General features: G+C 32.1%; 2 protein-coding genes across 2 annotated transcripts in view; both read right to left on the reverse strand.

The window, feature by feature from the left end:
- Positions 1-27,448, reverse strand: part of LOC127723848 (uncharacterized) — a 373,964-nt gene that overhangs the window by 82,910 nt on the left and 263,606 nt on the right. The window lies entirely within an intron of this gene.
- Positions 1,127-27,192, reverse strand: LOC127723151 (polyadenylate-binding protein 4-like). Its single transcript, XM_052229652.1, has 11 exons — positions 27,005-27,192; positions 14,323-14,516; positions 13,218-13,333; positions 12,242-12,401; positions 10,011-10,085; positions 9,292-9,525; positions 8,765-8,971; positions 5,843-6,014; positions 4,546-4,823; positions 3,522-3,752; positions 1,127-2,278 (listed from the first exon to the last, which is right to left on the reverse strand). The coding sequence occupies exons 1-11, from the start codon at positions 27,168-27,170 to the stop codon at positions 2,204-2,206; spliced, it is 1,908 nt and encodes a 635-aa protein (XP_052085612.1). The 5' UTR covers positions 27,171-27,192; the 3' UTR covers positions 1,127-2,203.

Below are 27,448 nucleotides of genomic sequence, written 5' to 3' on the forward strand. Positions count from 1 at the left end.
TACTAGAAAAAAAAGGCCATGACCACTGAACCATGAAAATGAGGTCAAGGTCAGATGACACATGCCAGTTGGACATGTATACCTTACAGTCCATCCATACACCAAATATAATAGACCTATTGCTTTTAGTATCTGAGATATGGACTTAACCACCAAAACTTAACCTTGTTCACTGATCCATGAAATGAGGTCGAGGTCAAGTGAAAACTGTCTGATGGGCATGAGGACCTTGTAAGGTACGTACATACCAAATATAGTTATCCTATTTCTTATAATAAGAGAGAATTTAACATTATTTCATTGAACCATGAAAATGAGGTCAAAGACATTGGACATGTGACTGACGGAAACTTCGTAACATGAGGCATCTATATACAAAGTATGAAGCATCCAGGTCTTCCACCTTCTAAAATATAAAGCTTTTGAGAAGTTAGCTAACGCCGCTGCCGGATCACTATCCCTATGTCCAGCTTTCTTCAACAAAAGTCGCAGGCTCGACAAAAACTACATAATATGTGTATTTAATATTCAGAATTGGGATTGCATATACTAGTTCTAGGGTGTCAAGCAACAAGAACAAAATTGAAATGGCACATTAAATAAACACAAACTCTTTAATTATTGAAACGGAAGTTTTATTTATATAATAACATAGTAGATTATTAACAAAATCCTGATAATTTCCTTCTTCTCTGTAAGTTTGTATGTAGTATGTGTCAAGTCTCTTTAGTTTATATTTTAACATCATTTTTATCAGTTTTTTTTTTATCTTAGTTCCATAACTAAAATAACAATATATAAAACACACAACACTAATCTGTTCCCGTATGATCTTATTCTCCTCCATTTGAATTTTGTGTGCCTTTAATTAAATTCTTATTTTTTAAGCTGTTCAAATGAACAAAAATTTAAATGAGATCAGAACAAGAACACATCACATCACATCATTGGTAAATTGTTTTTATCAGTCTTATTTTTCACTTTAAACTCTTCAATGCGTAAACAAAGTGTAGAAATGAAACAGAAGCATTTCCCCCAAAGACAATAAGCATGGGAAGAAAAAAAAAACTACTGTCATAACACAAACTCAAAATTTTACACATATTTTACATAATTATACAATTTTTGGTTTTTTTTTTAACATAATATATTACATTTTTTATTTAACAGCTTCACCACACAATGTAGCTGTATATTTTCATATTAATTCCAACAATTCAGGATAAATTTAATAATAATTTGTTTACATACTTACCTGTTTAAAAAATCCAGTATATAATGAGCAGTTTTTCTCAATTCATATTTTGTTCTCTTTTTTTACAATATTTTTCATAATTTTCATTACAAGATGGAACCTTTTAAAAGAGGTTTACCAATGGAGATAATTAAAACAAGATTTTCACTCGCTAACCGGTTACACTGAATGTTTTGAATCCTTATTTAGATAATAATTTGAAACCGTTTTCTCAAGAAATAAGTAATTTCACTAATCTTTGATAAATAAAGTAGTTTAAATTGTGAAATTTTCCTCAATTGTCTGAAATATATAAAAACTTAAACTGGTTAAATAAAGTTAATGGAACACATCAACAGCTATGAAATGTTGATATAAATGTAATGTTACATGAACAATGTAAACCATATACACTCCTAATATGTGTATACAAAAGTGGTCAAGAAGTGTGTTGCTGTACATTTAAATTATTTACCGTACTATTTTGACTTATAAAGGAAATAGTTTTGTACATTGAACATTTGTTCCATTCAGGACAATATTCTTCCTTGACTTATTTGTTTTGCTGTTACAACACTTCGTCTCATTTTCAAGATAGTGTGCCTCATTTCAAATATTTCATATATTGTTGTGATTGGTTAAAAATGTGTAAAATAACAGATTTTCAAATAATACTTTTTCAAATATTACATGAATTCTGAAATAAGCCATGAAATGCTGACAAGAGCTTCAAACCAATTGTATAAAGTGAGATGTAATGGTTATTTCTAACAAATTTTGGAATAAAAAACAATCCAAATTATATAACTTCATGATAAATGTACAATAATAATAAACAAGTGGGCAAACATATCTAAACAAAAGCTCTGACAATACAGTTTATAAATGCTTGTAGTCATGGTAACTAGAAAATCTGTCCAATCATCTGCCCTTATGATCTACTCTATTTTGTTTTCCATGGTACCCTATTTAGTTTGCCGCTTCATTGGCAGGTGTAGTTTCTTTGGCTTGATGGGCTTGCAGTACAGCAACGGCTTCATTTACCTGACAAATATATATCATTTCAACTTTTGTTGAACAATTGACACAAATGGTAGATTATTTACAGCGATGTCGAGAATTACTGCATACAACAAATGCTATCAACATTGACAAACCTGTTGTGATTTTTAACAACAAAATAATCATGGTAATAATGTCTTAATTTATTTACAGTATTTGGATAAAAACAAGAATCTATCCATAGTACACGGATGCCCCACTTGCACTATCATATTCTATGTTTAGTGGACCGTGAAATTGGAGTCAAAACTCTAATTTGGCATTACATTAGAAACATTATCATGATTATATCATAGGCAACATGTGTACTAAGTTTCGCGTTGGTTGGACTTCAACTTCATCAAAAACTGCCATGACCAAAAACTTTAACCTGAAACGGGATAGACGGTTTATTAATGGGAATGAGAAACACCTTATCCTTTGATGGATGAGGGAAAACCTTAGATTTGCCATTTCTTTTTTTTTTCTAATTCATACAAATTGTCGGAGAAAAAAGCTAATTGTTTTTCAATGCTTTTACAAATGTTAAATATGTATTGACTGTCACAGTGGGCTGGTAGACAATGCAAAATCCATCTAAATGGTAGTGTACCATATGATAAATTACACTAAATATACAGTTAAACCTGAACGTAAGTGTACCATGTGATAAATTACACTAAATATACAGTAAAACCTGAACGGTAGTGTACCATGTGATAAATTACACTAAATATACAGTTAAACCTGAACGGTAGTGTACCATGTGATAAATTACACTAAATATACAGTTAAACCTGAACGGAAGTGTACCGTGTGATAAATTACACTAAATATACAGTTAAACCTGAACGGTAGTGTACCATGTGATAAATTACACTAAATATACAGTTAAACCTGAACGGAAGTGAACCATGTGATTAATTACACTAAATATACAGTTAAACCTGAACAGTAGTGTACCATGTGATAAATTAAACTTAATACTGTAAACCAACTTATTTTCGCGAATTTCGCCAGTAGAAAAATAACGCGAATATAAATCGTCGCAAACATGTAAAACTTGAATCTTTCCTTAATAAACTACATCAAGTAAAAAAGAAAATCGCGAAATTAAATAGCCGCTGAGTAAATTTGAAAGGGTAAGGCGCGAAATAAAGTATCTGCGAAAATAAGTTGGTTTACAGTATACAGTTAAACAGAGGTTTTCTACACAGTTCTTCTTTTAATAATTTGTCCTACAAACCTTAGCCTCTAGTGACTCCTTGGATTCCAACATTTGTAAAAATTCAGAGTTGTCTATTTCCAGTAACATTCCAGTGATCTTTCCAGCCAGATCTGGGTACATACTTTGGATCAGAGGGAACAGACGTTCTCCTAACATCTGCTGTTGTTCCTGTTGAGGGGCATCAGCTAACATGGTAGAGGATAGAGGCTCCTGACCTTGAACTTGAATCACTCCTCCTTGGGTTTGAGGCTGAAACAGAATTATATTTATATATGTGTTAATACTGGCAGTCAATAATGTATTTCTAAGGGACACAATATTTTTTTATCATGTACAGACACTGGATAATTTTCATTATAAATTCTTCAAATGAAGCTGTATTCACTTTCTGTTTCTTTCAATCTTTCATTCTTAATTTTCATCTGGTGCAATTTTACTAAAATTAAGATTTTCCTTCCAATAGAAAAACCAAATAACCTGTTTATTTTTTATGAGATGCCACAACTTGATCAATTTTGTAAAAAAAAAGTTTTAAAATCTAAAGAATGTCATACTGTAAATTCAGAAATTATTAAGTGCATTTATTATTGCGAATTTTAAAAAATGAACAAAAATGCTAGTTTAATTATTGCTATTTTAGGAAAAGCTTCATGAATTTACAGTAATTCAACAGCACAATTGTTTAACTATGATTCACATAAATCTACCTTTATACAAAAGAAGTTGAAGAGAACATGAAAACTTACGAATGCTATATTTCCAAGATCTCAAAATAAATAAATGAAATCTTCCTTTTTACAAACCATTGCATTAACTTCACTAAAGGTACAGAATGTTGGATCCATGTAAAATCAAATTATCGCAAAGAATAGACCCTTTAATTGAAAACAAAACATGCTAATTCCTTAGTATGCCTATCTGTGGCATAACCATGTTTTAATGACCAATGCATTGAAAAACCTCAGAGTTCATGACCAATAAAACATCCAATTTTCATTCGGAATTAGACCTTTAGTTGGCACAGATAACAAACTGTATCTACCTGTGGCATAACCATGTTTTGCTGTCTTCCAGCTTTAGGTTGGTTTCTCATCTGTATAGCTGAATACCTACTGGCTGGGTTGAGTACTCCGGATGGGGGAGGCACTCGTCCTCTGCCTGGTACAGACTGTAGCATGCGAGATGGTTGTCCAGTGCCAGACTGTCCTGTGATTGGACGAGCATTCATTCCGCCACGGATGTTGCTTTGACCAGGTTGTCTTCCTCTAACGACAGCAGGATTGCCAGGTCTAATCTGTTGTCCAGGCATATTCTGGAATCCTGAAATAGGAAGATTCCCTGTTGTACGAAGCTGAATGGTAATGACTATGTTAACAAAATGAATGGACTTATCTGACTCAAGGGCAATAAACTACTAAACAATATTGTTATTTATTTACTTATATTTGCCTTTACATTAAAATTAAAATAGGCAAAACAAGATGAACTGTAAGCTACTGTGGATTCATTAATTTTCGTGGGTACCAAATTTCGTGGATTGAGAAAGTTTTGTATTTTCGTGGATATTTGATTTCCTGGTTTTACTAAGGTTTCATGCAGGCCTATACAAAATTTGTACTTTGTTGAACATTTAGATTCGTTGTTCGCCTGTTACCACGAAATCAACGAAAATTGACTGAAATGAGGTTCTCTCTAAAGGCGAGTCCATGAGTCCGTGAAACTCTGTCTGGACTCATCATTTTCAAAACTTTTGAGTCCAAGGATGCATCTAGATTGTAAAGTATTGGAACACCTCAATACACATTTTATAGCAAAAGTTTAAATGTAATCTAAGTATGTAACATTTCCATGCTTTATTTTGTCATGGAGAAGGAAATAATAAATGAAATAGTTTTTTTTCACTGCTTGACTAGCCATGTCCAAAAATGATGAATCTCTAGACTTGCCTTCAAAAATACTTAGTGAAACTGTGATATATATGTGATATTTTACTGAAAGACTTTGTTCTGTACTATGAGAATCATTACTTTGTTAATTAGTAAAAGTGGGAAGTTGAAGAGCAATGGATTTTAAAACACATCACAGAATAGCATTCTCTAATGAAGCTCGATACCAAATTTTAAGGAATCTCCTATCAGTAGTTGCCAGAAAAGTCAATTTTTTTTAATGTTTCATACAAGGTCATTGGGGCCAGGATAAGTACTCAGTTAACAGGTAACTGAAAAGCGATGAGTGTATTACATAAGCTTACTATCATATTTCAGGAAGCTCTGTTTTGCACTTTCTGAGGAAAATTTCTTCATTGCCCTTTCTCAACATCTTCTTATTTTTATACATACCACTAGCTGGTGTGGGCTGTCTTAGCTGTGTTGGCCATCTTGGACTTGCCCTCATCTGTGGCACATGTGTTGGGGCATAGAAATTTCTCTGTCCCTGTGTCATGGTAGGAAGGATATACTCAGGTCCAGCTGATGGGAACATCTGACACACCATACCGGCAGCAGGCTGTCCCTAAAATGATACACAATTCAAGCATGTAAAAACACATAAAAAATATGAAGCTTATAATATTTTAAGCCAGACGATGTTATCTACATAACACTCATAAGTGATGTTTTAATAATCATAAAAAAGCCGGAAAGCCCATTCGAATAAAACACTCAGCAAAAAGACATTTTATCTTTTACTGAGGGTAGAAAAATGTACGTGCTCCAAAATATACGACAGAACATTTTCAGAACATTACCATGTCAATGATAGTTCATGTCAGCATACAGTGTAATAGTTGACAATAGATCCATACCAAATGGCAAACTTACATTTACGGTCTAAGGTTGTACATGTTGTACAGCTTACCGAAACATTGTCCGATAGATATTTTAATAAACTACCAGTAACATCAGATTTGTGTGCTCTGTTGATAACATGTGACATTTTGTCTCTGTAACAAATCACACTGTCGTTCGGATATTGTTCACAGTTCCGTCATTTTGAAGCTATTCATTTATATGACTATCATAATTTGACAAAAAAAAACAAATTTGTCAAATATGGGTATTCTTCGTAACTTGAGTAACTTAATGAATAGTTCAACAAATTTAGAAGTTTAGGGAAAAAATACTTGCAAAGTCAGATGATTGATTTGTTGTTGAATATCAAACAGTATATCAGCAAAATGAGCACGAAGTGGGCGACCTATATTTGCTAACCACTACGTCATTTGGTCTCTAGTGGAGTGTTGTCCTATTGTAAATCATTTTACAGCTTCTTATTTTTATATTAGGGATATCAAAAGATCTGATTTTTAATACTTGACTACTCGGTCATCATACTCGCGAGTACTCGAGTACTCGGATAAATCTTTAACGTCTAGTGAAAAGTTTTAATTTTTTTTTGGATGTTGTATTTTGGTTATTACCTTTCATAAAAAAAATATAATATGAAGACATCCTTAAGAAAGACATACGCATTATTGCAGAACTCAAACTGTATGATTCCAAAATATAATTTAATCCTTGGTTATGTGTATCGCTAGTTCTTTTTTGTGTCAAAAGAACAATGATTAACGGACCACAGTTTCTTAAAAAAAAAAACCTATTACAATAGCAATTATTGTTTGTGTGTTCATGAACCAAATCAGAATTATGCCAATAAAACCATCAATTAATATGTTCATTAAGTCCAACTTTATAGACAATCTGTATCATCTTTTCCTTTGGAGTTAGTATTTTTTTTATAAAACGACTTGTCTCATAATTTGTCATCAAAATATTGGACTTCAATTTACTTATACGAAACGATATTTAATTATAAATTAAACAGACATTTCTTATATCAAATGAAGATCTCATACCAATCACGTTTACAAAGAGGTATTGATTAACAAACAAAAGTAAGGATATTTCAAAGTGAACTAAAGTGAGGGAAAATGTAAGGAGAAATATTTTAGTAGTAAAGTAGAAGTAAAGGCAAACGAGTATCCGAGTACTGAAATTGTACTCGAGTACTCGAGTACACGAGTACATTGTACTCGTTGCCATCCCTATTCTATATAAACATTATAAGATGAATTTTGAAAAAACAATTTATTTACATAATATGTACCATATCAGAAATTTTGGACATATTTTGGAATGTTTTAACTATAGGTCATCCCCTTAACATACTGATATTGTTTTTGGGTAAACATTTTTTTCGGCAATTTATCCCATTAACTGTGAAGTTTGGTACCCAACAGAAAACTTATTTTTCTATTGAGCGAGAATGTACAAATAAAAAGATGTGGTATGACTGATTATGAGACAACTCTACACCAGAGATAAAATGACGTATAGGTAGCAACTATAAGACATCGTATGGTCTTCAACAATGAACAAACCTCATACGGCATAGTAGGCTATAAATGCCCCGAAAAGAACAAGCGTAAATCAATTTAAACGAGAACGCTAACGGCCTGATTTATGTACAAAACAATAATCGAAAATCAAATTGCGATATCCAGCAACAAACGACAACTACTAAATAACAGGCTCCTGATTGCGGACAGACAAATACAGAAAATTAGAACAAACTAAGAAAAACCGTTTAAAAGAGCTTAGCTCGTCAATTAAACCTCATGAATAAATGTACCTTCACAGATTAAGTATTCTATCTATGATACGTGGTTTTGAAACAAAGATCCTTTAATTATCAGTTGTTTGATATGCATTTGGATAATAATGGTTCTAATAAGCACTAATGCCTTTAGTTAATTAGTTGATAATAGTACTGATAAGCACTAAAACAAAAATGAATACAAGATATCCCCGAAAATTTGTGACATTCCCCTTTAAACGCTAACAATTCAAAGGAAACAAAAATCCTCTTGACCTAATAGAAATTTGCCTTATGTACAAAACCAGGTACATGACCTATAACATTTTTGTGTACAAACTTGGCTTGATAAGTTTGATTTTGGTTTAATCTCTCACTGCATTTTAATACTTACAATATGCGTTAAGTATTTTGAGTAAATTCCACTTAGTTACAAATCAAGTTCTCACTATTATTAAATTTTAGTTTGATCACGGGGCTAGTTAGTTAGTATATATCTTCATTTTGATACTAGCAATATGCTCCATGTACTGTAATTCTAGCGGAATAGAATAAATTCATCTTCATAGTTAAATTGGTTATCGAAATGAACCTCTTTAAACAACTGTATATGAATTAAAAATTTCCTGAAAGTAGGTAAAATTGTCGTAAAGAAAATGTTGGTTTACCTGCATTCTCATACTAGCATTACGCTGCATATATTTTGATGCTAAATAAGCTTTCCTGTCTTCTTTTTGTTGTGCTAGAGTCACATAAATTGATCGTTCCCCAACGATTCTTCCGTGCATTTCTCTGACAGCCTTAGTGGCTTCCTCTGGAGAACTAAAACACACAAAACCAAATCCTTTGGATCTTCCACCTTCTGTTCTTTTAACCTACAAGTAACAGTGTAATTAAAAAGTCAAATATATTCCAATAAATAAGTGTTTTTTTTTTATATTAACATATTACCCACGGAAGGCACTTTAAAGATAAGGTACAGCCAATAGAGTCCATCACATGTTAATAATATAAATGAATAGTTGACACCCACCCATAGTTGACATTAAGAAATTCCTTGTGTCTGATGTTTATTTAAATGGAACAGCCCTTAATCTGTGTGTTTACTATTTACTTGAATTTACTCTTATAGTTTATTAATTGATTGCTTGATTATTATTTTTTGTCATAAACCATTGCATATTTTCCTACATACCTTAGTACTTGTGATGGTTCCAAACTGAGAAAATTCCTTCCTTAGTCGTTCATCGTCAATGTTGTCATCTAAATACTTTACATACAGGTTTACTCCTTGGTATCGATTAATTCTATCCATTCGGATTCTCTCAAATTTGGCCTTAAGTTCAGCTTGTCTCTCAGCCCTTTTTTGGGCTCTGCCAGCAAACAAAGTCCTTTCATGGATGGTTAAACCGTTCAAATCTTCAACAGCCTGTTAAAAATAAAACTTGTTAATTTTTCTTGATATGTTGTCAAATTCATATCATATGTCCAAATTTACAAGGCTATAAAACATGTACTTATTTGAGTATGTCAGTGTTAACAAAAAATTCAAAAGCCTCGTTACCGTAGAAAAAAGTTCATATATAAGTCACTACTTAAAGAGTCTCTTCCAGAAGAGTAGCCATAGCAAAATTGTTCTGTGGAAATATTTGATTAAATACTTGTGCATACTGATTATTTTTTATTAAGTGTTTCCTAAAATTTCCTAAATCTATATGTGAACAAAGGGGTTTTCAAGTTATAGATCGGACATAATTTTAACAAAGACACACAATAATTGCTATTGGCCATGAACTGATTTAATTGGCAGAACTTAGTTTCATTTTTTTTTTTTCATTTGCTTTTGTGTGAATAGATGAAATGTCTACCTTAGCTGGGTATTTTAGTGATTTTTACTCTTAAATATAAACATACCTTTTCTGCTGCCTCTGGTTCTTCATAACTTACAAATCCAAATCCACGACTTTTACCGTCAATATCAGACATGATCTGTCAAAAATGAATCAAATAATAAAATCATTCTCATATATCGAAACATAAGTTTTCATTACCATCATTTAGTTACTGACAAATCAATTATTTTCACAGTACACACAATATGACTCAGTTAAACATCAAAAATGCTAGTTTTGAGTGATTCACAGTAAAATAGAATCATTGATCTATAGTTTTCATGTTTGGATATGGGGCCTAGCGTACATCTACAAAACCAATGGAATATGGTGAACTATTCCCTAGTGTATCACTTACAATCAATCAAAATCACCGTGAAAGTCTATCTTTGATAGTGATTTTTAACCAATTCTCTTTCTGTGTACCGTACCACAATCTGCGAATTATATGGTTCCATCAATAACAAAATAATTTAACCATTGGTATCCCGTACTGTAAGAGTTATACTTCTATCCATATCCAAATTCAATATTCATGTAAAATGCATGTTAAACCGTAAAACATTTTATGAGGGTCAGACTGGTATTTTTTGGAAATGTTTTATGCCTTAACAATGTCAGACATATTGTAACAATTTTACTTCCAACCACAAGTAAAATTAATTTAGGAATAGCTTAACAAATTATCAGCTGCCAAGATAATCCTATGTAGTGACTAGTCACTTCGAACAATGAAAGTAACTAACATACCACTACAAAACATCACAACAGTTTATCTAGCAACTATCACAAATTATAGTGGTCAGTTTATCCATACATGTCGAGTGGCTGTGAGTTACAGCCCACTACAAAACATCACAAAAGTTTACCTGGACACTACAAAACATCACAATAATTTATATGGACACTACAAAACATCACAATAGTTTACCTGGTCACCACAAAAACATCACAATAGTTTACCTGGCCATAACTTTAAATCACAATAGTTTATCTGGACATTACAAAACATCACATTATTTTACCTGGACACTACAAAACATCACAATAGTTTACCTGGACACTACAAAGCATCACGATAGTTTACTTGGAAACTACAAAACATCCCAATAGATAATATGGACACTACAAAACATCACAATAGTTTACCTGGACCTTCAAAACATCACAATAGTTTACCTGGCCACTACAAAACATCACAATAGTTTATCTGACCACTACAAAACATCAAAATAGTTTACCTGGACACTACAAAATATCACAATAGTTTACTTTGCCACTACAAAACATCACAATAGTTTACCTGGCCCTTACAAAACATCACAATAGTTTACCTGGACACTACAAAACATCACAATAATTTACCTGGCCCTTACAAAACATCAAAATAGTTTACCTGGACACTACTAAGCATCACAATAGTTTACCTGGCCACTACAAAACATCACAATAGTTTATCTGGCCACTACAAGACATCACAATAGTTTACCTGGACACTACAAAACATCAAAATAGTTTACCTGGACACTACAAAACATCAAAATAGTTTACTTTGCCACTACAAAACATCACAATAGTTTACCTGGCCACTACAAAACATCACAATAGTTTACCTGGACCTTCAAAACATCACAATAGTTTACCTGGACACTACAAAATATCACAATAGTTTACCTGGACACTACAAAGCATCATAATAGTTTACTTTGAAACAACAAAACATTACAATAGTTTACCTGGCCACTACAAAACATCACAATAGTTTACTTTGCCACTACAACACATCACAATAGTTTACCTGGCCCTTACAAAACATCACAATAGTTTACATGGACACTACAAAACATCACAATAGCTTATCTTGCCACTACAAAACATCACAATAGTTTACCTGGACACTACAAAACATCAAAATAGTTTACCTGGCCACTACAAAACATCACAATAGTTTACTTTGCCATTAAAAACATCCCAATAGTTTACCTGGCCACTACAAAACATCACAATAGTTTACCTGGACCTTCAAAACATCACAATAGTTTACCTGGACACTACAAAACATCACAATAGTTCACTTGGACACTACAAAACATCACAATTGTTTACCTTGCCGCTACAAAACATCACATTAGTTTACTTTTCCACTACCCCAAAATATAGTAGTAAGTCCTAATTCCACTATAGTTCGTCTTTAAACAAAATTCAAACACGTCCATACCCAAAGTCTTCCGTGAGGTTTATAAGTGAACATACCTTAACATTTATAAGTTTCCCGAATGGTTCAAATATATCTTTCAGTTCATCCTCAGACATATCATCCCTAAAATTCTTTACATAAACGTTATTAAATTTCTTCATCTTATCTCCACGAATTTCAAGACGTTCCCGTCTATTCGGGAATCGTCCTACAAACCTAACAAAAAAAGAGATCTTAGTGCAATAAAGTGTCAGATATTAAATTAATGTTAAAATCATGAACAGGTTTAAAACTTCGACCTACGAAAATAAAGCCATGTTTCCGGTATCATGCTGGAGGAAATGGATTAGGTAAGTAGTCAAATTATTAAATAGACAGGTGAAACCGTCTGATCTTAATAGTTCTTGTTCAAAGATAACCAAAACATACATTTCAAGAGGTAGGCGCAAAGAATAAGCGTTGGTAGGTAGGGTACATGGAAATTCATTTCTTTTTTATTAAGCATAAACATCTTAAGGATGTATATTGTCAATAGCTTATATCTCAAAATCAAGGACATGAATGTATAATTTGTTTCTGCTTTTGTAGTTCCATTATCTATATACTATCAACATATAATAATCGTTTAAAAAGTTTGTTATTTTGAAACAGAGTAACGAACAGTTTTCAAAAACTACAAATGAAATAAAGTGTATTAATTATAAAAAGACATACTAACTGTTCCCCTATTTACATCTAGATTATTGCATCTAAGCATTGTGTCTCATTCGTATCGAACATATACACCCTGTTTCTGCCTACTCAACAACACGTACTTATTGTGCATATTCATTATTGTTTTTTTCATTATTTGTGTACAATGATCCGCAAATTAGGTATTTGTACCTACCAAACCTAATCATAAATTATGATACCACATTTACATATAAGTTAAAAAATAAAAAAAAAAAAAAATTTAAAATTCTAATATTTTTGAGAGTGGACGATCAATTAATAAACACAACACAAACAATGGTTGCAAAGAAAGCTTACACTTTCTTTCCATTCAACAGCATCCCATTCTTTTTTTTAATAGCATTTCTGGCTGCGTCTACATTTTCAAAATGTACAAATCCATATCCACGGGATCCATGCTTGTCACAGACAATCTGAAATTAACACAAATCACTTACATAAACTTCATCTGATTTGTTCGCATGCAGGCCTATTCTGATAATAATCAAATAATCAAAATTTTCAATGAAATAATTGACAGAGATATGACTCATCAGTACGTAATTTGATAGTAAAATGCAAATGTTGAAATTAAAAAAGCAATACTTTGATATGTAAAATATACAAAATTTTCAAAGTCAATGAACCGTGACCCAAGTTACATGGCCACATTATTTCTGTGGAAATAAGATATGCCATTGTTTGTAGAGCTGCATATCAAATATCACTGACTTATTATAAATAGTTCACCTTAAACTGACCTAATCACAGACGCTAACATGTAAACTATGAAAAAGATTCAGTTACAATAGACCATGACTAAGAGTGCAAGGCCAAATAATCACCATGGAAATTAGATGCGTCAATGCTTGTACAGTTACAAAACTAAATATTAAGGACTTACCATTTGTGCTTTCCCTACAATTGGCATGATCACAAATTTTAACATTTAAACTTGAGTTGCTTTAAAGAAAAGTTACCATGACAGATACAACTGCATACCAAATATCATTGATTAACCATATGTGGTTCGCATAAAACTGACATAATAAAAACAAAAACAAATTGCCATTGCCAGATACATCATATCTTAGTCATGCTTGAGGGTGATACAAAAATTCTTGTAAATAAACTCATAAGAGGATTGAATTTGTGTACGCCGCAACGTCATCAGTGACGCTCGAATCAAAAAGGTTTAAAAGTTAACAAGGCCAAATAAGGTACGATGATGAAAATATTGTATTTTGACAAAATCTTTCTGACAGCTCCCTGTAATGTTAAGAATCCCAAGGAATTTTACCAAAATCTGATTTTATATCTTCATTATCTCTGTGCTTTAGTGTAGGTTGTTTTTGGTTTTTTTTTTTGCTACTGAATAATTGTAATCTCTTAAATAGATTTTTTTATTGAACAGTTTTCTTACCTTACAGGATAAAATATGTCCAAAGGCAGAGAAGGTATCGTATAATGCCTTATTGTCAATGTTTTTGTCAAGATTTCTGATAAATACGTTGCTAACACCAGATTTTCTGAGAAATGGATCTCTTTGTGACCACATGATTCTTATTGGTTGACCGTTTATAGTGTCAAAGTTCATTACATCGAGAGCTTTCGCAGCTGCAATAAACATGTACAAAACATTTTTATTTGAATATTTTGTGTTAGCCGAGGACAACAAGAAATGATTGTAGCAGGATGCTGTTACAAAGTCTCCAAAACAAATTTCCAATAAGTTTAAAGCCACTTGGACTCCCCTTATTATTCATTCAATTCATTTGGAAGGAAATTGCGGTTAAGAATGGGGATCTCAAACAATTACAAGTATCTGGAAAGTTATAAGTATTTCGGGTAGGGATGACCACCTAGGGATTTACAATAGATATCATTTAATGCATTTTGTCATTTGAAGAACAAAATATAAAGTTTATGAGTAGGGATTTCGACCTTTTACAAGATATCAGAATAAAAGGGAATGATAGGGTGTCTCTTGGAGATTCACCGTATATTTCTGTACCAAGTCAAGAAAATGACAGTTGTTTTCCATTCGTCTGATGTGTTTGAGATTTTGAGTTTGCCATTTGATAAGGGAATTTCCGTTTGTTAATTTTCCTTGGAGTTCAGTATTTTTGTTATTTTACTTTTTTTCATTTGATTGGTTCTATCTTGTCGAACAATTTCAATTCTTTAGATTCTACCATTTTGTATAAAGAATCGTCAAAATAATGTTCAAGGTCAAAGCTGACCTTTTAGCCTAGAAGTATAGTAAAACTTCCTTTCTATTAGTCCCTTAAAGAAATCTTTGATTGCACCACTAGACATGTTAGTGTAGCATAATGTGGAACTCTAAGTTAATCCGACTAGCGATTTAGCAGAACTGCTGCGGACAAGTTCAAGGTCGAAAAAGTGGTGGCAGTGGAAGAAATAGATTGGTTAATGTTTGGTGTTTAATGCCACTTTCAGCACTATTGACTTCATCTTGGTGGCCAGATTCTTGTTGGGGGAGGCCGGAGTGTCTGGAGCTACTGGCAATCTTAGTCAATTATTATTGCAGTCGAACGAACCTGCCATTTGTGGGGTTCAAACTGACAATCTTTTGTGTTACATGATAATGTATGCACTACTTAAATCACTTGGGTACCCAGAAGAGGAAGAGGAAGAAGAATAGTTAACATTGCAATTACAAGCAAAAGCAGATGTCCCACCGGTCCGACAATTACCAGAATTAAGGAAACCATTGTAAACGTTTTATAAATTGAATGCACATACGTGCATACAAACTCCTTTCTATCACATTCAGAAAATGTTGAGCTATTTTCGATATTTCATGTGTATGCTATTACCATAGTAATGACATCTTTAATAACAATTTCAAAGTCAAATGGCATATCTACACGTGTCAGTTAATATATCTGTATAGTTTTAATACGTCTCACTGGATTTGATCTAAAATTTTATTAGTAAATGCTTCTTAAATGTGATTTCCCATAATGTTCAATATTGAATTTTCAACCTGTTTATATGGCAACGGCAGCCATTTTGGGATTTTGGAAGTTTCAAATACTGTGTGCACATCTACATCTTACAGGCAACATTTCAAAGATCACAGTTGCATTTCATGTTTGGTATACTGTTCAAAACGGTCATAATCGCTTATAGGCATTTGTTTTGTGCGTCTTTGTACAAGTTCTCAATAGGAATACATATATATATATATATATATATAGACATTATATATATACAAGCAAGTCTAAATTCAAAACAACGTTCTAACCTATGATTGCGTTGGATAAAAACAGCAATTTTTTTTGTGTTCATGCAAAACAAGTTTCTTGGTAGAGGGGTCTAAATACAGCACAAACAACATTTTCCAAAAGACCAAAAAAGTGAAAAAGTATATTTTAACAAAACGCATTTGACTAGCAGGTCGAACAACGGATGTCCTTAAACCCTGCTGACTGCCATTGACGATTGCAAAATAAATGGATCACCAGATGTAACAAAATGGATCTTATTATCAACTTAATACCAAATTGAAAACAATAAACTTGCGGAAAAGATGGTATATTGCGAAAAAAAGGTGCAAAAATTAGTACACCATATCCGGATTTCGACAATTAATGTCTCTTCAGTGATGTTAGGAATCGAAACGGTATTTGGAAGCCATATCATTTAGGGTAGACTCTTAAATTTTGAAGAGTCGAAATAAGATGAGCGGAAGATATATTCTGTCTAAAGTAGCAACAATCAACATCCAGAGATCTGAAAAATCTTGTAGATGTTCTGCATTTCGTTCCATTTGATGTCGATGTCATCATTATAATGACAACCGACCTTCACAACAAAAAAACTTTAGTTGAAGCGGGTTTGCTCATCGGAATCAAAATTAACCTATCGTTTGGGACAACTTAGACAACAACTTAAATCAAGAGGTTACAAGAACAAAAACCTTTCAGAAGCTTTCGGTATAGCAAAAGATAAAGACAGAACAAACCTACTTGAACATGTTGAATACAAAGAAAAGATGGCCCAGACAATTAAAATTCCGTTTGTTGTCAGCTTTCATCCTGACCTGACAAATCTTTCATCTATTGTCCACAAACACTGGCGTCTTATTGAAAATGATCCTTCCTTAAAAGAGATTTTTCAATCACCTCCCGTGATGGCTGTCCGCAGAACCAAAAACCTCAAAGATATTCTAGTTACATCTTAAGTATCTAAACAAGAGACATCGACAATAGGAGGATATAAACCATGCGGATGAAGCAATTGTAAGTGCTACAAAGTCGGCAACATTGAAACCTAATTCGTCAGCACAGTCACAAAAGATAAATAAAACATATTTATAACATCTAATTGCAAAACGCAAAATTTTATGTATGTTCTAACGTGTGGAACTTGCAAGTTGCAATATGTTGGTGAAACAGAAACACCATTCAACATCCGACTAAATAACCATCGGTCATTTTACACAAAAGAAAGAAATTGCAAAATCAAAAGACATCTTTTAAAATAAGGGCATGATTTTGAAAACGTCACATTTCAAATCAATGAGAAAAACCAATATTGGGACACGCAAGGAAGACAAAAGAAAGTGAGATTTTTGATGCTCCAGTTACGGACTCTTGACCCTAATGGACTCAATGAGACGAGAAAAGATATAAAAACAAAACAAAATATTAATCTTGAAATCATACAATTTACATGATTTATAGAATATAAATAAATATGTTGAACTTTTATTCCAACTCTGTGTAGTTCAAGCTACCAAAATATTTTTTTTGTCATGCATCCGATTTCAACTTGATAGATGCACACGCCTGATGAAGCTAGTTTGTCTAGCGAAGTATTACGTATATCGATTTAAAAACTTATAGAACTTGATAATGTATCAAGTAGCGTGTTTTAGTTATATTCTTAGACATTTATATAATATATATATATATATAAGAAAATTAATAAAAGATAATAACGGTTTCGATTCATCACTTTTACTAGCGCTTTCACTGCTTTTACAGATCTTCAGGTAATTTGACTTGTATACATAAGTGTTATACAAAACAATTGATTGACGTTAACAATAGTATGAGGTTAACAAAAACAAGGGAGACCACTAATGTCATTTAAAAAAATGAGTAAAGTCTTTAAAGTGTTATTTAAGTAATAAATAAAATATTATTTATCATTTAATCCCTGGTTGAGAATGTTTATCAATAATTCTTCTTTCTACTTCCGGAAAAAATCATTTTGACGATTCACCATATACAATGGAAATATCTTAAATCGTCCATTAGAACAACGATGGAAATGGTCGTTAGACCGGATGATTGTTAAATCTTCATGGTCGGTTTGCTGCCTATGAACAGTCATTCTAGTACGCAGTTCATGTTTTGTCTCTCCAATATAGAATTCCTCACAATTTGAACATATGAGAGAATAAATGACGTTTGAACTTTGACAAGAGATGTTTTGTTTACTTGTGAAATGCTTTCCATTTTTTAAAATAAATTGAACTTTCTTCTATTAAATTAGGACATGTCATACATCGTTTATCGGTACATTTTCTAACAATAGGCAAAGTTTCACTAAAGTCGAATTTTGAAGATGTTAAATATCGTTTTAGACTTTTTGACTGTCTTTTACTGTTGATAATCTTCTTTTTTTGTAAAACTTTGTCCATTTTTTCACTTTTTTGTAAATTATTTTCAATTTGTCGCATGAAACTAAACTCATAATCTCGTGGATTATATGTTGTTACAAACGGGATAATTTTATCTAAATTGTTTGATGATTCTTCGGTTGGTTCGGATCGCCGTGATTCTGTAATGATTGGTCCTTTTATCAGTGCCTTTTGAATTCCGTAATCTATCACTTGTTCCGGATATTGCTGCTTTTTTAAATACACTTTTAATTCTTCCAATCTTTTATTGCGTAATAGTTCTGTACTTGTAATGATAATTATTCTTGACGCTAGATTGAAAGGTGTATTTAATTTTTTATGTTTTGGATGGTTTGAGTAAAAATTCAAATACATATGTGTATCGGTGTCTTTAGAGAAGATATCTGTGATAGTTTCATTGTCTTCCGTTATAAATACTAAAATATCCAAAAACGGTATTTTGTTGACATTTCTGATAATTGTGAAACAAATATGTGGATTTAAAGAATTTAATTCAGAATGAAAATCTGATACAGATATATCCGATTTCCAAATTATAAAACAATCGTCAAGAAATCGTTTCTTGTTTTGACGTATGTAAATTGCAAATTCATTTCCGTATTTATGGTCCATTTTTTCGTATAATAATTGTTTCAAATATCCAAGTATTAAAGTGGCGTATGAAGGCGCCATTTTAGTATCCATAGCTGTTCCTTTTTTCTGATGATAGTATGTGCCGTCAAAGTAAAAAATATTTCTTTCCAATATAAGTTTCAAAGATGCAAGAATAAATTCTTATGTTAATCTGTTTTCAATGACGTTTTCCGTATTTTCTAACCAATATTTTACGGCTGTAATTCCTAAGTCATGTGGGATTTTTGTGTAAAGACTGACAATATCAAAAGTAATGAGTTCTGAATAAGGATTTACAGTTGTTGGTAGATGATTTAGAAATTCCAAATCGTCTCGTATAAAACTTGGAACTTCACGACATAAAGGTTTAATCACAATGTCTATAAAATGGCTTAAATTAGCGAGAATGCTATTCGTAATTTTGAAGTTGAAATTAAATTGTTGAAAAATAAAGCTAACAGATATGAACATAACTACAAAAACATAGACGAAGATATGTACGAAACTTTTGTTGCAAAGTTTAACGACGAGATCACAGAAGGTATTAAGAATTTATGGAGATCTGAGTGTGAAAAAGAAGAAATTAAATCATTACAAATCTGGAAGCGGAAACAGCTTTGGCTTGAAGAATACGAAGACAATTTCGGTGATTTATTCGTTACTGAAGAAAACCCACAGTTTGATAACGAATATAGAAAGAAGAGCTTTCCACAGAAAAAAAGGAAAGTACAAAGAAATTTTCCCGTAACTACACATAATACTGACAATAAGATTACAAACCAAGTATCACATAATCCCCGCAGAAATTTCCAACCCCGAAACACACCAAAATTTCAACAACATCACAAGCATATTTCTAAACAAACAACAAATGTGAATCAGAATACCCATAATTTGAGATAACGAAGAAATCCCGCACCAGATAGAAGACAACAAAATTTCGTTAATGATAATGGTACTACATACATAGGGAAAAACGTACAGAACCATTTTTTAGGACAACGCATGATGAACGACAAGGGCGGAGGGACAACAGACCGCAGTATACGGAACACAATTCTATCATCAGAAACAACGAATACCCAGGAGACGTTCCCGAAGGAAATAGCCTAACAAACACGGAAAAACTTCACCCTAGAATTATAAACTTGTCGTATAAAAAATTACAATTAAGGGAAATAAATCTTTTAAAAAGAGGATTAAAATTTACACCAACTGCAAATGAGGATAAAACACAACTTGGAGCTGACATTGATGAATTTGGCAGAAGATTGAGGATAAATTATATTTTTGTGAGGATAATGAAGAAAACGAAGAAGAAGAAAATAAACCACTAGTAAGAAATAAATCAGACTGGATTCCAAAACCCACAAAAGATAAAGATTTAGAAGAAACAATTAAAACATTAAAAACAAATTCACTTCAAAGCAATGAAAATGTCAAGGACAATTTAACCCACGAGGAGAAAACAGCTTTGCAAAATTTAAAATTAGATAAATCAATAATAATTAAAGAAACGGATAAAGGTAATGCGGTTGTAATCATGGACCATGAGTATTACCGAGATAAAATTTTAAATATGTTACAAGATGAAATGTTTTATGAGGTGACAGATAAAAAAATGGACAAACAAACAAGTACAATGATTAAAAAATTACTAAATAAACATAAGACTGAATTGTATAAAGAAGAGATGGATTACATTTCAAACTCTAAATTTACAGAAAGCTATTTCTATGGTTTACCTAAAATTCACAAAAGTGAGGAAATTTCAAATGCGGTATCAGAACAGAACAGTGAATACATCGAACTTTTAAGACCAATGATTTAAAATTTCGACATATTGTGGTCGGACACAACAGCGTCACACAGAATTTATGCCATTTTATAGACATTGTGATTAAACCTTTATGTCGTGAAGTTTATACGAGACGATTTGGAATTTTTAAATCATCTACCAACAACTGTAAATCCTAATTCGGAACTCATTACTTTTGATATTGTCAGTCTTTACACAAATATCCCACATGACTAAGGAATTAGAGCCGTAAAATATTGGTTAGAAAATACGGAAAACGTCTTTGAAAACAGATTAACAAAAGAATTTATTCTTTCATCTTTGAAACTTATATTGGAAAGAAATATTTTTTACTTTGACGGCACATACTATCATCAGAAAAAAAGAACAGCTATGGGTACTAAAATGGCGCCTTCATACGCCACTTTAGTACTTGGATATTTGGAACAATTATTATACGAAAAAATGGACCATAAATACGGAAATGAATTTGCAATTTACATACGTCAAAACTGGAAACGATTTCTTGACGATTGTTTTATAATTTGGAATTCGGATATATCTGTCTCAGATTTTCATTTTGAATTAAATTCTTTAAATCTACATATTTGTTTCACAATTAACAGAAATGTCAACAAAATGCCGTTTTTGGATATTTTAGTATTTATAACGGAAGACAATGAAATTGTCACAGATATCTTCTCTAAAGACACCGATACACATATGTATTTGAATTTTTACTCAAACCATCCAAAACATGTACAATTAAATACACCTTTTAATCTAGCGTCAAGAATAATTACCATTACAAGTACAGAACTATTACGCAATAAAAGATTGGAAAAATTAAAAGTGTATTTAAAAAAGCAGCAATATCCGGAACAAGTGATAGATTACGGAATTCAAACGGCACTGATAAAAGGACCAATCATTACAGAATCGCGGCGATCCGAACCAACCGAAGAATCATCAAACAATTTAGATAAATTATCCCGTTTGTAACAACATATAATCCACGAGATTATGATATATTTAGTTTCATGCGACAAATTGAAAATAATTTACACAAAAGTGAAAAAATGGACAAAGTTTTACAAAAAAAAAGAAGTTATCAACAGTAAAAGACAGTCAAAAAGTCTAAAACGATATTTAACATCTTCAAAATTCGACTTTAATGAAACTTTGCCTATTGTTAGAAAATGTACCGATAAACGATGTATGACTTGTCCTAATTTAATAGAAGAAAATTCAATTTATTTTAAAAATGGAAAGCATTTCACAGTTAAACAAAACATGTCTTGTAAAAGTTCAAATGTCATTTATTCTCTCATATGTTCAAATTGTGAGGAATTCTATATTGGAGAGACAAAAAATAAACTGCGTACTAGAATGACTGTTCATAGGCAGCAAACCGACCATGAAGATTTAACAATCATCCGGTCTAACGACCATTTCCATCGTTGTTCTAATGGACGATTTAAGATATTTCCATTGTATATGGTGAATCGTCAAAATTATTTTCTCCGGAAGAAGAAAGAAGAATTATTAATAAACATTCTCAACCAGGGATTAAATGATAGATGATATTTTATTTATTAGATAAATAACACTTTAAAGACTTTACTCAATTTTTTAAATGACATTAGTAGTCTCCCTTGTATTTGTTAACGCCAAACTATTGTTAACGGCAATCAATTGTTTTGTAGAACACTTATGTATACAAGTCAAATTACCCGAAGATCTGTAAAAGCAGTGAAAGCGCTAGTAAAAGTGATGAATTGAAACCGTTATTATCTTTTATTAATTTTCTTATATGTTACCAGCATACGGATTCTACTTAACTTTTCTTTATATATATATATGTTTGTATATATATACAAGTCTAAATTGAAAACAACGTTCAAACCTATGATTGCGTTGGATAAAAACCGCATTTTTTATACATGTACATGCAAAACAAATTTCTCAGTAGAAGGGTCAAAATACAACACAAACAACATTTTTCAAAAGACCAAAAAAAGTGAAAATATACATTTAAACAAAACGCATTTGACTAGCAGGTCGAACAACGAATGTTCTTAAACCCTGCTGATATAAACATTTAATTGTGTAGCAGAAAAATATTGTTAAGCCTATCTGTAATATTTATATAATGTAAATTACTGTAAATAAACGTATTACAGAGACCATAATTAAAGTATGTAAGGCAGATGCACGTTTTGTCTACAAAAGACTCATCACTGACACTCGAATAAAAAATATACTTAAAGGGCCAAATTTATTACGAAGATGAAGAGTATTTGAGGACCCGAAAATCCGAGAATTTTTGCCAAATAGAGCTAAGCTAATCTATTCATGTGGTAGAAAATCCTAAGTAATTAAAAAAAATCAAGGTTTGGTAAACAGATAATTTATATTTATGCCCTTTTTCAGTGATCATTCATGTCAACACGGATATGCTGACTACTGGGTTGTTGATACACTTGGGGATGAAGCTTCCACCAGCAGTGGTTATAGTGGTTAAAAAGTATCGAACGAGTCAAACGTTATGACCCTCTCAAAAAACACAATTTCCTAAACTTTGCAAGAAAAAAGTTATCGTTTAATTCCTGCAAAAAATGCTGAAACAAATGTGTTGATAAACCTTGCAAATCACAAACCTTTATGGAATTTGATCGTTTGAATTTTACAAAATCTTTTTCAAAGACTTACGGACAGTAAAAAAACAAAAATATTTAAACAAAATTCATATTTTTTCCATGAACTTCACTAAATTTTCTCTTTGCATTATTTTTTGTGTGCTTATGTGTATTTGCATGGTCCTAATGATAACTGTAGTCAAGATAATAAGGACAGTAATATTCAGTATAGAATGATTACACTCAGGACGAATTGACATATCAACTTAATCAAACATGAACATGGATTCCTTACCAAGGACTACAAGATCCCCTTGTCATCAAATCAACAGACGCTTATTTTAATGTATCCTAAATTGAATAGCAGTTTATCATTTTTTTAATACTTACTTTGTGCTCATGTTTGTTATCTGTGAGACATAGCTTGTATTAAGAGAGTTGATCAGATTATATCTTCTTAAACATTGCCGTTTGTATTTGAAAACAAAACACATTCAGTAAACGAATGGAAAATACCTATCTTTTCAGCTTTTGATTTTTGAATATAAAAAAAATGATATTACATGATTTTATACTTTTATACATAAATTCCTTGTCACAGTTTCAACAGCTGCTAGATCAAAAGTAAATGATTTTGCAGTACATTTGTAAGAGTTGTCTCCCACAAACGATAGCTGTTGATTTGTTTGTGACCATTACAAAAAGATTTATATATTTTTAAGATTTTGCCAAAAACGACTCACCTGTGACTCTCAAATAAAGAAAGGTAAAAGAAAGATACCAAAAGGAACATTCAAACTCATATGTTGAAAATAAACTGACAACAGAATAGCAAAAAAGAAAAAGACAAAACGATAAATAACAGTATACAAAACACAACATAGAAAACTAAAGACTGAGCAACACGAACCCCACCGAAAACTTGGGTGATCTCAAGTACACAGGGTAGGCAGATCTTGCTCCACATGTGGCTACCGTTGTGTTTCTCATGTAAGTACAAACCTAGTGATAAGTCTAACACTATGGGTCACATTCGGGGGAAAGGAGGACGGATTGAGGGTACGACGATTGGAACACAACCGTCGTCATCTGTTAAACAGATATTCTATATATCTATATAGTGAATGTGAAGTTAAAAGATAATGCTTGCTTCTTTTCATTAAGTTGATTTCCATGGGAGAGCCCATTGCTTGTTAAAAAACACGTCCCCGAATCTTAACAAATATGTTGTCAATCAAGAAATCAAGCATCTTGATAATGTCAGGTACAGAGAATTTGTCTGTGTGAATAGGATTGTTTTTATTTTTTTCAAAGTACAATTTATCCCCTCTCAGACAAGTTGGCCACTTTTTTTTTATGAAACAATCTTGAAATCAACTCTTTCAATTTTTATTTACTTTAGAATTGGGAATACTTGTGTAAAGTGTAGAAAAGTCAAATGTTTTAATACTATTGCAAGATGAAAGAGTCTTAGATTGTATGCACTCTAACAGATTTTGGGATAATTTTAGTATCCACATCGGATTCACGCCGCCTCTAGAATAAGTAGTAAAACAATAACTTTGACGCTCGGCTGTGATTGCTGATCAAATTGATGTAAATATTTTCGAAAGAAGTTTCGTAGAGCACTTGGAAGGCTCAGCTATATAGAGTTATTTGTAATGACACTTAAGTAACTTATGTATCCAATACAGTACAGGAAGATCCAGTTCTTCATTTTTATTTGAAATTCCAAAGAAACATAGAAAAGACCTATGAGTATTCTGGATTTCTTTCATGGTAAGTGTCGTAGGGATATATATTGGGTTTCTAAGTGAATTATCAGTACCTAATTCATTTATAAAGCAGCTTATGTAATGTGAATTACACACAAAAACGATGTTGTGATATATTTGCGGAGACAACAATATATTTGTCATGGAGGTAGGACAGGTGTTTTGCAACATTTGGTTCTTTCTTTGAAAATTGAAGTGTATTCATAGACCCATTCTGTTTTTATTCAGATTTGCTTCAACGACGTCACATCATTATCTGTTCGAAAAGGCTATCTACATCTTCTTTCTCGTGCTCAACCCATTGCTTAGCTTAATCCAAGACTGAATCCATCAGTATTCTAAAGTTGTGTTTCCAATTGATGGATTTTGGTTCACGATATTTCGGGTCTTTGAAGAACACATTTCGCAGAGAAGTGTTATTGAAAATGTTTAGGTCATCCGTATTAACGTGACCTGTAGGACTATGTATATATGTGGCACTTGCACGAATTCAATCAGGAGGTTTAGACTTGACGTCGTCGATATTGAGAGATCCTGCAACACGTGTTTGTAATTGAAAGTTTTAGTTACAATTTGTTTGGTATAGGTATAAGTAATGAAAGGTACAGACATATCTTTAAAATAGGGAGATAATTGTAAGAAAACTGATTTCTGATGAAGGATATTATCCAACTTGATGGCATCAAGACCTTTGTAGACAAATGGAAGTAATAGAAAAGGATCTTTCCTCATTTTCATCATTTCCATGCGAACTTGTTTGAATAGTCTGTGACTTGCAATATCTGAGATGACAGCTGTCAGTTTTTATTGGTTTAAGTTGGGGTTTGTTACAGTGGTTTACAGTCATTGGTTGTACAGATAATGAATAAATGAAAGGGGTAGTGAATAAAGCTTCGTTCGAATGTGATGAACACCTAACGGATTTTGTACAAATGTCAGAATGTCATAAATAGAGATATCATGGAGAATATGTGATGTATAATGACGATGACCATGACTTCGTCTACATTGAGATGTAGAGTTGGAAATGTTTATCATATTCATCGAGCTACAGGAAGGACAAAATAGACTACACTTACCATCGATGTTGTCATTGTAACCATATGATGTCCAATTTCTCAATCTCGAATCCCCTTTTACAATGATTCTAAACTATTTTTATTTTCAATTAGTCTTGCATTTCCTTTTGGCATAGAAGAGGGATCTGTATTTACCTTTTCAGCTTTGATTTCTTGCTTTTTTTCTAGTTATTACTTTTGAGCTGTGTTGCTGACCATTTTTGAACATCTTTCCCCAAATATTATACAGTTCAAATGCATCTTTTAAACCATGTAAATTGCGTTTGGCTTGTTTAATTTTCATAAAATTTTGACAAAATATTTCCTTTGACCCTTTGATAGAAATATAAAAATTTCAAAAAACTTGAACCACACACTTTATCGAAACAATTTCACTGGATATATAGCAGTTTGACAAACACTTATTTTGATCATTGAGAAGCTTTATATTTTTTTAACTATAGAACGTGATTAAATCGTTCAGCTAATTTTTACAGAGTTATCTCCCTTTAGAGTTATGAACCACACTAACACTGAAATTCTTACCATCTTCTTGCTGCTGAAAGTTTACATATGCATAACCAAGCGAACGTCTTGTGATCTCATCTCTACAGACACGGATAGTAAGGACTGGACCTGCAGTTGAAAATTTCCCAAACAACATATCTTCGGTAACATATTGATGCAGATGCCCTACATACAAAGTAGTCATAAGGGAATTTGGTCCAGCTAAAGGTATAGCTTGCTTCTCAAGGGTTGAATATGGCGTTGTTTATTGCTAAAAGCTAATCAAACATAAAAAAAAATAATATACTTGTCAAACAATCTGGTACGTCAGATGCGCATTTCGTCTACATAAGATACAATAGTACCGTCGCATCAATAAACAGTTGTGAAGACAACTTTAATTGGCATTTGAAACCAAAAATTGAGAAAAGTAAATTGTTTACTTGAACTCCTTATTTGATATGAGCATTTTTGTGTTGACAT

This window comes from Mytilus californianus, unplaced genomic scaffold, assembly GCF_021869535.1.
Source record: "Mytilus californianus isolate M0D057914Y unplaced genomic scaffold, xbMytCali1.0.p SCAF_13, whole genome shotgun sequence".
Taxonomy (NCBI): Eukaryota; Metazoa; Mollusca; class Bivalvia; order Mytilida; family Mytilidae; genus Mytilus; species Mytilus californianus.

What these genes read in the sequence shown, in the direction of transcription:
- LOC127723151 (XM_052229652.1), bottom strand. Translation starts at nt 27,170, where the DNA reads ATGACTACTTTGTATGTAGGGCATCTGCATCAATATGTTACCGAAGAT. An exon ending in GACATATTTTATCCTGTAAG is followed by an intron (nt 13,334 to 14,322) that starts GTAAGAAAACTG and finishes TGTTAATTTCAG; the next exon opens with ATTGTCTGTGACAAGCATGG. An exon ending in CTGTTGAATGGAAAGAAAGT is followed by an intron (nt 12,402 to 13,217) that starts GTAAGCTTTCTT and finishes TTTTTTTGTTAG; the next exon opens with GTTTGTAGGACGATTCCCGA.